Below are 10,233 nucleotides of genomic sequence, written 5' to 3'. Positions count from 1 at the left end.
GCGCGCCTGGAAACTCCTACCAGGGGCGGGTGCGCGCCTCCTCGCCGGTAATTAATTACCGAACTCAAGGGGGAATATGCAAACCGCATATTACTAACTCTTCAGGGCTTAAGTGATTGGAAACAGATTATTATCTTGTTTGTCTTTTGTCTGTTTTACTTATCCCACCGCCGTCTGTCGAGTTGTAATGTTGATACTCTTTACTCTAGGAGGAAGATTTTTATATAGTAAATTCCATCAACATCTTGTATAAGTGACATTGCGTCTCCATGCATTATCCTGTTAAGATACAAGCGGTTTATTAGTTACATATAGGAGGGGGTTTCGCTGCCTGGTCGCCATCTGTTAGTTGGTCTGCTGGCCTTTTTCGGATGCTCTGCACCCTGGAAGGTGGAGGGGCTGGCAGAGGCCAAGCAGCCTCCCCTACATCTGGGCTGGGGTGATGGAGCTTCTTTGCTGAGGCCCCCAGGGTGACTCCAGGGGTCTGTGGCTGGAGCAGAATGGGAAAATTCAGCTACAGGAGGCAGAAGGCCAGACCTGGACTTCTGGAAGCAGAGCCTTCATCTCCTGCAATGGGGCATTCAGCCCCAGGAGACTCCCCACATCTAGGCTCTGGGAGACCCAGAGCTGCTCCCTCAAGCTGTCCCCTACTCCTGCTACCTCCTTGGCCCGGCATCACAGCTGCGGGAGCCTAGCTGTGCATTGGCATTTAAGCACATCCAGAAGGTGAGGACAGGTGGATTTGTCTGAGATGGAGCCGGCGCACAAGGCATCAAGCGGCCGGCAGGGTGGGCAAAGCCAGGACTGGGAAAACGTGGCAGGCAGACAAGCCCTTCAGGTACTCAGATGAGGACTGGGGGAGTGTGGGCTCAGTGGTGCCTAATCCAGAGTAGGGGAGAAGAAGGCCATTAGATGGGGGGCTTCAAATGACCGTATGTGAGTCTTCCCTCCGGCACCCCCAAATCTGTCCAGTGTGCGAGGAAAATCATTCATCGCGGCGATGAGCCGGATGCTGGATTTGGATACCCAGTAGAGAGGCAGAGGGAGAGAAACGAAAACAGAGAGAATGTGAGAAAAAAAATGACGTGGAAATGGAGGAGAGAGGAAAACAGAGAGAGAGCAGAGGCTGAACGCAGGAACGAGAGGGAGACAGGAAAACGGGTGACACGAGAAACGGGAGACAGGGAACCCCCAGCGAGACAAAGACCCGGCGGACTGCGCGATCTGCCCTCACTTCGGCCTGGGCGCCTCTCTCCTCTCACGTCCTTGTTTCTCTCAAGGACCCTTCATGCCCCCGGGGACAGGGCCCGGCACTGCCGGGAACTGCGGCTTCGTCCGGAGCCCCTGGAGCTCTCCCGAATGGGACTGGGCGACCAGGCGAGATCCATCCTGCTTGTTCCTGGCCTGGCCTGGCTCCAAGCAGCCACACTGTTAGGATGTGTAGACACCTCTCCTTCAGCAAGCTGGAAGGTGGAGGGACAGCACCATCGGGCAGACACTGCCCAGTTGGGGGGCTCTTTTTCAGAGGCCCAGCTTGTGGGTCAACACCCTACCCGGTAACCAGTTTCTGTCAAGTCCTTGTTCCCAGCCCGATCACTTCTCCTAGAGAATGGGGCACAGCACTAGGCCTGGACAGAAACCGGGAAAGAAGTGAGCATCTCTGTGTTTCTACCTAGTGCCCCAACACAAGCATCCACAAATCCTGCCTCCCTAAATCCACAAAGGCAATCACCGCTGCTGCTAGTACACACACAACCCCCCCCAAAAAAAACCTACAGGAGTGACATAAACAAAAACACTGCTCTCTGAGTAAATACAAACATGTGACACACATAGCGACTGGCACACAACACAGATCCACAAAATTCTGCATTCATCCAACCTGGCTCAGTCACGTACACATCCCATTCGCCTACATACAAGCACATGCATTCGGATTTTATAAAGTCCATTTCCACATCAATGTTAGCACACATGTACACAAATAATCTTACACAAATGCACACTCGCACATGCAAACACCCTCACATTCACCCGGCCGCAAGTAAGTATATACACAGACCAACGAAAACAAGAATATACAAACGAATACACACAAACATTAGCAGAACCACACACAGCTATAAACGCAAAATGCACACAAAAAAACACACATACCAAAATGTACTCACGTGACTGATTAGTAACTATAAACAGAGGCAAATAAAAATAAAATAAACATTAAAAAATAAAATAAACAGAGGCAAAAATATGATTCTCGAACAGCAAATATACACTAACAAATGGTAAATGCACACCCAAACACACATGCACAGCCAAGTTTTGGCACAAACACAGTCCCCTGGCTCCAGCTGTTGGGCCCAAGGCCTACCTTCCCACGGCAGCCCCCATCCGGCTTTCCAGGAACCCCCTGGAAAATTCCCGCCGGCCTTCCGGGCCTTCCTAAATTAGAGCGCCCAGTCACCGGGCTGGTCCCCTTTCAGGAAAGAGGCCAGGCCCTCTCCTCCTCCACCCCAGACTCATACCCTTTTCCACGTACACCTGCGAACACCCCTCACCCTCTGTGGCCCCTTGGCGCCCTGCAGAGCTGCTCTTCCTGCATTCTATAAGAGATAGGACTTGCACACCCATCTGGCACGCCCCACGTGTGCAAGTAGCACCCACCCAATCGCTAGCGTTCCCTGCCTTGGCAGTGCGACTCACTCACCACAGTTCCCCGGACCGACCGCCCCGAGATCGGGAATGGGCCGCGAGGGAAGGAGAGACGGATGAACGCCGCCTCTGAGCTGGCTTGGTAAAGACCGGGCTGGCCCCGGACCTCTCCCTCCCCTCATCCCCAGAGCCCCGTGGGTGGCGCGCTCAGGCCTGAAATTCTGGGTGCCTGACCAGGCCAGATGACATGCTCCTCCAGCCTGCTTGGAGAAAGATACGCGAACCCAACGGCTTCGTTCATATTCATTCATTCTCTCTCTCTCTCTCTCTCTCTCTCTCTCTCTCTCTCTCTCTTTTTCCCCCTCCCTCTCTTTATCTCTCCCCACCCCTCACGAGACAAGCCCGTGTGGGCCCCAGCACTGTTTATCACAAAAGAAGCCAGCGGCTCTGGGAGCCCCTTGAACTGCGCTGTCGCGGCTTCGGGGCGCAGACCCCAGGGACGCGCGGGGCTGAGGAAATCCAATCTGGGCGGGCTGGGCTGGGCAGGAGAAGGAGATGGCGGATGTAGAGCGCGCTCCGGGCCTCGGACAAGTTCTGCAAGTTCCAGGGATGGCGAAGGGGGCAGGGGTCCCGACCCCCCACTAGGCTCTGGAATCCTTGCCCCCAAATACTTGCGAGGAGAGAGAGAGGAAGAGAGAAGCAGTTTTCAGATCGCGCGGCCCCCGGTTCCCAGCCCGCAAACTAGAAGGTAAATACTTACTTCGCCTCCGAACCAGGTACAAGCTAATACTCAACAATACTGATGCCTTGTTTTTTTTGCTCTGTCCGGACCGCAACGCTGTAGCCAATTTAGATATGCTATAAATTTAAGAGGTTGCCATGGCCACCGCGCGCCCATTGGCCACCAGGCCCCCTACGTGCCGTGCCACGTCACCAAATCTGAATAAGGATGCGCGAATTAGGCGGCGGCCAGACAAAGATGAGGATCGGGACCGCTTGAAAGTGGGGGAAAGTGCCGGCGCCTCCGCCACCGGGGAAAGCCGCTCGGCAGCGCCAAGGCCAGCAGCCACCCAAGACACCTGGGAGAGCTCGGAACAAGCGCGGGGGCGCGCGATCCGGGGCATGAGGCTGTGAACGCCACGACTCCCCACCCCACTCCAGGCGGCCCAGCGATCACCCAAGGACTTGACCGGCTGAGTCTTGGTCCGGACCGGACTCGCCCGCCGACGGCCGAGAGAAGAGGCGGCACGCAGCGGCGGGGCCGTGGGGGGCCCGAGGGCCGGGGGCCCAAAGGGAGGGCAAGGCGGCGCGAGCCGCCCGGGGCGCGGGGCTATGATGGTGCACTGTGCCGGTTGTGAGCGGCCCATCCTCGACCGCTTTCTGCTGAACGTACTGGACCGCGCGTGGCACATCAAATGCGTTCAGTGCTGTGAGTGCAAGACCAATCTCTCGGAGAAGTGCTTCTCGCGCGAGGGCAAGCTCTACTGCAAAAATGACTTCTTCAGGTAAGAGGCCGCGCAGCCCTGCAGCCCGCGCGCCCACCCTGCGCGCGCTCCGTTGGGGTGCCGGGAAAGGGGAGACCACGAAACCCATCCCAGCCTCCCGGGGTCGCCAGCTTAAAAGGGGAGCAAGGAAGCCCACTGCTCTCCTTCCGTCCTCGGTCCAGGAAAGGGCCCGAGCCCGGGTGGAGCGAGAAGGACGCTGCTTCTCGGCCTCACGGTTGCTCCTCCAGGCCGGCTTGGAGCCGAGGTGGGGCAGGGAAGAAGAAGCCGAGACAAACTTGCTCCCCACCCGACTCGGCCCCTTCCTAGAGATTGCAACCCCAAGGTGGGAAGTTTCAAGCTCGGTTCTGAAAGAGGAAGGGTTTTTGCAAAGTTAGGAGTTGGCTGGAGGCTTTTCCCACCGAGCAGAGAGCATTTGCGCAGAGCCTGCCCTCCCGGCAAGGCTGGCCGGGCCCCAGAGCCTTCCTGGACAAACAGAAACTTCCCAGCTTCAGAGGGGGCTCAGCCAGGAAGGTCTCCTCTACTGTTGGGGATAGGGAACCTTCTTCTCCTCACCCTCCTGCCCCAACTCCTTAAACATTTTCTCCCATGTTGAAAAGTACCAATGAAATCAGGCCGTTTGGGGTCTATCCTGAGCGGTGTCACCTCCCCTTGCTGCCCACAGGGGCCCACAGGCAGGCCAGGGATGATCCCTTCTCTGGGCCTCAGTTTCCCCAGCTGGGAAATACCAAAGGAGGGCTGGAAGGCTGTGTGGTTTCTGGCCGCTCAGCCCTACCTGCTTCCACCCGGCACCCAGAGCTGGCTTTGTGAGTGCGAATTCCAGCGCCCAGGGAAGTGGGGGGGAGTGATTAACACCGCTGAGCAAGGCTGCTCCCTGGCCCCAGCTGCTTGGCACTAAGAATTTGAATAGGAGAAAATGTCAGCCGCGCCTTTACATGTGTAAACTCCCCGGCCCCATAGAACTGAGGCCCCTAATGTGGCCGTGCTTGCAAAGCACCTAATGATTTTTGATAAGGTGCATATGGCCAATTACACTGCCGGATAAGGCCAAAAGTGACTTATGGCTTCTAATGCCCTCACTACATCAATGTCACCCAAATTCGCCCTGTTTAGAGACCTGGGTGTGAGTGGATGTGGGGCCCCAAAGTCCTGCGCCCTCTCTGTTCCCCAATCTGCACCAACCATTTTGGGGGTGCCAGCCTTCTCCCAGCGCTCAAGGAAGAAAAAAAAGGATTTAGACCAGGAACGCGGGAAAGGGGGAAATTTCAGAAATTCCATGTGCTGGCCATGCAGGTGTAGGATTGTCTTCTGGCCACATTCTCCCACTGTCTGCTAGGGCCAGAAATTGGGGGGGGGGGATAGGGTGGGCCTAGAGACTCGGTCTCTGCTTCCCAGAGTCCACCGTTCTGAGGCCATGCTGCCCACAGGCTCCTGACTAGCTCTGGTGGTCTCACAGTGGGGACTGGAAAGCCTCCAGGGCTGGTGGCACTGTAAATCAGCAGAAAGTTCCCTCCTTTCTACTCAGGTCCAGCTCAGGAGAGGGGCTCCCTGCCCCTCTGCTAGAACCCTCCGGCCAGGCCGATCGGGCCCTACCTGGGCCCCAGCAGATGGGAGAGAAAGGATCTAAGAGGCAAAGCCAAGAATAATCCAAACCCAGCCTGCCTGGCTTAAAATCCTTCCCTCGAGGGCCAAGTTTGCCTTGAGCATCTCAGACAAATCCAGTAGGAATGTGGGGGTACAGAGAGCATGTTGGGGGACTCCGGGCCCTCTGCTTGGCTTAAGGCTATGCCCGTTGCTCTAAGCTTGGAGGAGTCTGAATAAACCCGAAGGAGGCATGGCAGTCCGAGTCCCAAGAACAGATCAGAATATTTGCCTGCCTCTCGTGTTCCAGCGAGGGAGGACGGGATTGGGTCTCCTTTGATAGATGTGGAAATAGAGGCTTCTCAAAAGCTAAGGAGGGTGGGAAGAGCTCAGAGACTAGGGAGAACGGGACATCGGGCTGCCCCAGGTGACAGGCTGTGCTGTGTCTGCAGGCGTTTTGGCACTAAGTGTGCGGGCTGTGCGCAAGGCATCTCGCCCAGCGACCTGGTCCGCAAGGCCCGCAGCAAAGTCTTCCACCTCAACTGCTTCACCTGCATGGTGTGCAACAAGCAGCTGTCCACCGGCGAGGAGCTCTACGTCATCGACGAGAACAAGTTCGTGTGCAAGGACGACTACCTGAGCTCGTCCAGCCTCAAGGAGGGCAGCCTCAACTCAGGTAGGAGGCCTCCTCTCCTTCAGGGCCCCAGGCCCCAGTGCCCTGGCGCCATGCGCAGCCTGGCCGCTCTCTACGTTGCCCCCTGTGCACCTTCTGCGCCCAATCTCGCTCCCGCTCCCCCACAAGGCAGTTCTAGGGCCAGGAAGGGGCCGGGGGTCTGGGGAAGAGACACAGCGTTCTTTCGGAGTCAGTCCTGCAGGACACCGGAACACCCCGCCCTCTTCCCATTCAAGAACCTGTTCCAGAGTTGCCACCTCCCCCGATGTGGCAATTCTTTTCGCCTCTTTGGAGCTCCTGGAGATTTCTACCTGCACTGGGAGGACACTAAGTGGATTCTGGAGGAAGGAGAGAAGGGAGAAGAAGATCCGAGGCGTCGAGAGCACCTGCACCCCCTCCCTCGTGTGTCCCCTCTCCAAGAACGCCGGGCACTCCAGAGGGCGTGTCTCCCCCTTACCCGGGCAATAGCCGAAAAGTGCCGAGAAGGCTTGAGAAGGGCCGCTCCAAGGCCCGGCCCCGCCTGGAGGGAGTGGGCGGGCGCCGGGCCCGTGGGGGAGGGGCTGTCGCGGGGTTTGGGAGGGAACCCGGTGCGGCTGGAGATGGCCTGGGCCGGCAGGAACCCGCAACCCTACTGGAGAGGCCTCGGGCCGCTTCTGACGCCGCTGTCCCTTCCCGCTCCGTCCGCCCGCAGTGTCATCCTGTACGGACCGCAGTTTGTCCCCGGACCTCCAGGACCCACTCCAGGACGACCCCAAGGAGACGGACAACTCCACATCTTCGGACAAGGAGACGGCCAACAACGAGAACGAGGAACAGAACTCGGGCACCAAGCGGCGCGGCCCGCGCACCACCATTAAAGCCAAACAGCTGGAGACGCTCAAGGCCGCTTTCGCCGCCACGCCCAAGCCCACGCGCCACATCCGCGAGCAGCTGGCGCAGGAGACCGGCCTCAACATGCGTGTCATCCAGGTGCGGCCCGGCCCGCGTCGCCCTCCCCGCTTCCCCCAACCTCCGGGAGCCAAGGGGCTTGGAGGAGCCTGGCGCCCAGCTCCCTTAGCTGAGAGTGGCTGAGTTTGGGTCTAGAGTCAGACGGTGCGCACGAGGTCTGGGCCAGCTGGTCAAGCTCTCAACCGAAGTCACTAGTCATTTCACCTCTGAATCCCGTCCCCTGCCCCGTTCAAGGAGGGTTTTAAGCCTCGCTGAGGGTCCAAGACCCCTCCCCTTCCTCTCATCTTCCGCGCAGAGAAAGAGGCGACTTTCCCTGATGTGCCTCCTTCCTGCGCTGAAGCGCGGGGCAGACAAACGGCCAGAGTCTGGCTGGGGAGCCGAGGGGCCGAGACTAGAGCCGGGCTGGGCGGGAGGCCTTTATAAAGCCGTCAGGCTGCGGGCAGGCCGAGAACCAGGAAGCCCAAGTCTTTATGAATCGCCCCACGGGTCCGCAAAATCCTTCACCCTTGGCTGGTTCGCCGGGGCCCCTCTCCACCCCTCCGGCCTAATCCCGCCCAGCCCCCCTCCTCAGGGCAGTTTTGGAGCGAAGGCGGCGCTAGGACCCAGCAGGCGCGGCCCGGGCAGGGAGCAGACACCCCCAGCCGAATTCACAGCCCCCTTTTCTGCCCCAGGTGTGGTTCCAGAACCGACGGTCCAAAGAACGCCGGATGAAACAGCTGAGCGCACTCGGCGCCCGGAGACACGCCTTCTTCCGGAGTCCGCGGCGCATGCGTCCGCTGGGCGGCCGCTTGGACGAGTCTGAAATGTTGGGGTCCACTCCATACACCTACTACGGAGGTAAGGGCCCCCCGGGACGCGCTGCCCTACACCGAGGCCCGCGCTGTTCTTGGGGCTGAGAGCCCAGGGCCGGATCCCCTCGCTCCTGGTTACCGAGGTACCCCCTCTCTCTTTTCTATTCATGCAGGACAATCACGGACACACCTTAACCGATACACACCAATACACACACACACACACACACACACACACACACACACACACACACACACACACACACACACACACACACACATATCTCCCAGACGCAAAATCAGACACATAGATTCACTCACCTATAGAGTGATACACAGATAAACACACCAGATGAGCAGCGAAACACACTGACCCACGCAGGACCCATGGGTGCACTACCTCCCACACACACACTTGAGTTCAGAGACCTCAGGCACACAGATCTAGACACATGATCACATATGACCATACAAATGTAAAATCCATCCCAGAAAGATGAACAAACACACCTGGAGAGATCCACAGGCTTACACACTCCCTCCCATCCATCATACCAAGCTGGGCACTCCCAAATCCAAATGCACCTGCCACAGCCAGACACACAGCCTTCCTGCTGCCCTTGCCTGGTGTACTTGGCGCCAGCGGGAACTCAGGCACTGGAGGGCAGCACTTGTGGTAGGAGTGGAGGGGTCAGGATTCAACTCTACCCCCAAGACTCCGCAGCCTGCTCACTAGCTTCCAAGACATTTGGTTCTGGGGTCTGCTGCCACTAGGACTGTGCACAGCCCCTGGCGCTGGTAGCCGAGATGCCGGCAATTGCTCTGGGCAGGTCTCAAGCCCACTCCCCAGCCCCAAGCACACTGGGGTTCGTGGCGGCTGGGAGCTCAAGGATTGGGCCAATCCAGTTATCCGCTCTGCAGCTGTGGGGCTGCAGGAACGCAGAGCAAGAGTTTGCGAAGAGAATTCTGAGATGGGTGTGACCAGGCTCAGGCCTGGGCGAACCCTCCCCCTCAGTCACCCATTCTCTTCCTCCTTCCCTCTTTCTCTCCTCCTTTCCTTCTTCCTCCATTCCTCCGCACTTGCTGGGCAAGACCTATTCCAACCCCCCATGGAGGTTTTTGGCGACTGCCTGTGCTCTGGGGCGTCACAGCACTGCACACGCTGCTACACTTCCCGGACTGTGGGCTCAAGAAAGGCACCACCCGCTCCTGTCCCTGAGCCTCTGAATTTGGGGAGCCCCCAGAGGTGCCCATGCCTGAGAGGGCACTCCTCTCTGAGTTGCCCAATGCCACAGGCCCGCTGGGGATGTGGGAGGGCGCCAGTAGCCCGGACTGGGGAGAGGCGACTTCTCTTAGAAAAGTGGGTTTGGTGGCAATATGGAGAGCAAGGGCCAGGTGCCCGGCGCCCAGGGAGACCCAGGAGAGAAGATACCGACCTCGGTACATCCGCGAGCTTAGAAAGTTAAATTTTCAGGTCGAGTCGGGGCCACCAAAAATTGTCGACAAAATGCGAGGCTGTGCTTGGGGCAGAGACTGAGCTAGCAGGGCCCAGGTTTGGGGGAGGGAGCTGCCGACTCACAGGAAAGCCCGGATGGTGGCCGGAGTCCTGGGGTCTCCACTCACCGACCCTCTCCACCTCTCTTTGCCTCTTTCCGCACAAAATCTCTGCCGGCGCGGGAAGGTGGTGGGGCGTACCAGTCCGGAATTTTTCCCCGCCTGGGTAATTAACCGAGTATTCCCCGAAGACAGTGCGCCCCCACCCATCCCGCCGCCTCCTCTCCCCGCGCCTCTGCTGGTTGGAGTGGGGGCCTGGACACGCGGGCCCTGCTTCCCCCGGAATTGGGGCGGGGGTAGGACCCCGCCTCAGCCCCAGTGAGACAGCCCCGCCTAATGCGCGCTGGGAGATCCTGGCGGCGGCGGCCGGCAGCGGGCGAGAAAGGGGCCGGGCGGCGGGCCTGCGGCTCCCCGTGGGAGCGCGGACAAAGCCCCAGCTGCGGCTTTTGTGCCCTTTTCAGAGGGCGTTTGTTCCAATTACCTCCGGCCCGGCCGCCATATGGGCGGAGGCGGCGCGCTCCGCGCGGGGGCC

The 10,233-nt window shown here is 58.8% G+C and overlaps 1 protein-coding gene across 1 annotated transcript in view; it reads left to right on the top strand.

The window, feature by feature from the left end:
- The first annotated feature begins 3,422 nt into the window (after positions 1–3,422).
- The window catches only part of LHX5 (LIM homeobox 5), a 9,347-nt gene continuing 2,536 nt past the window's right edge, over positions 3,423–10,233 (top strand). The window contains exons 1-4 of the mRNA XM_011355832.1: positions 3,423–4,157; positions 6,188–6,411; positions 7,100–7,377; positions 8,028–8,193. Of these exons, the coding sequence (XP_011354134.1) occupies positions 3,985–4,157; positions 6,188–6,411; positions 7,100–7,377; positions 8,028–8,193 (841 nt within the window). The 5' untranslated portion in view covers positions 3,423–3,984. The remainder of the gene's footprint in view (positions 4,158–6,187; positions 6,412–7,099; positions 7,378–8,027; positions 8,194–10,233) is intronic.

This window comes from Pteropus vampyrus, unplaced genomic scaffold, assembly GCF_000151845.1.
Source record: "Pteropus vampyrus isolate Shadow unplaced genomic scaffold, Pvam_2.0 Scaffold23, whole genome shotgun sequence".
NCBI classification, from domain to species: Eukaryota; Metazoa; Chordata; class Mammalia; order Chiroptera; family Pteropodidae; genus Pteropus; species Pteropus vampyrus.
Note: the sequence above shows the minus strand (reverse complement) of the source record. Positions and strands in the feature narration are given on the sequence as shown.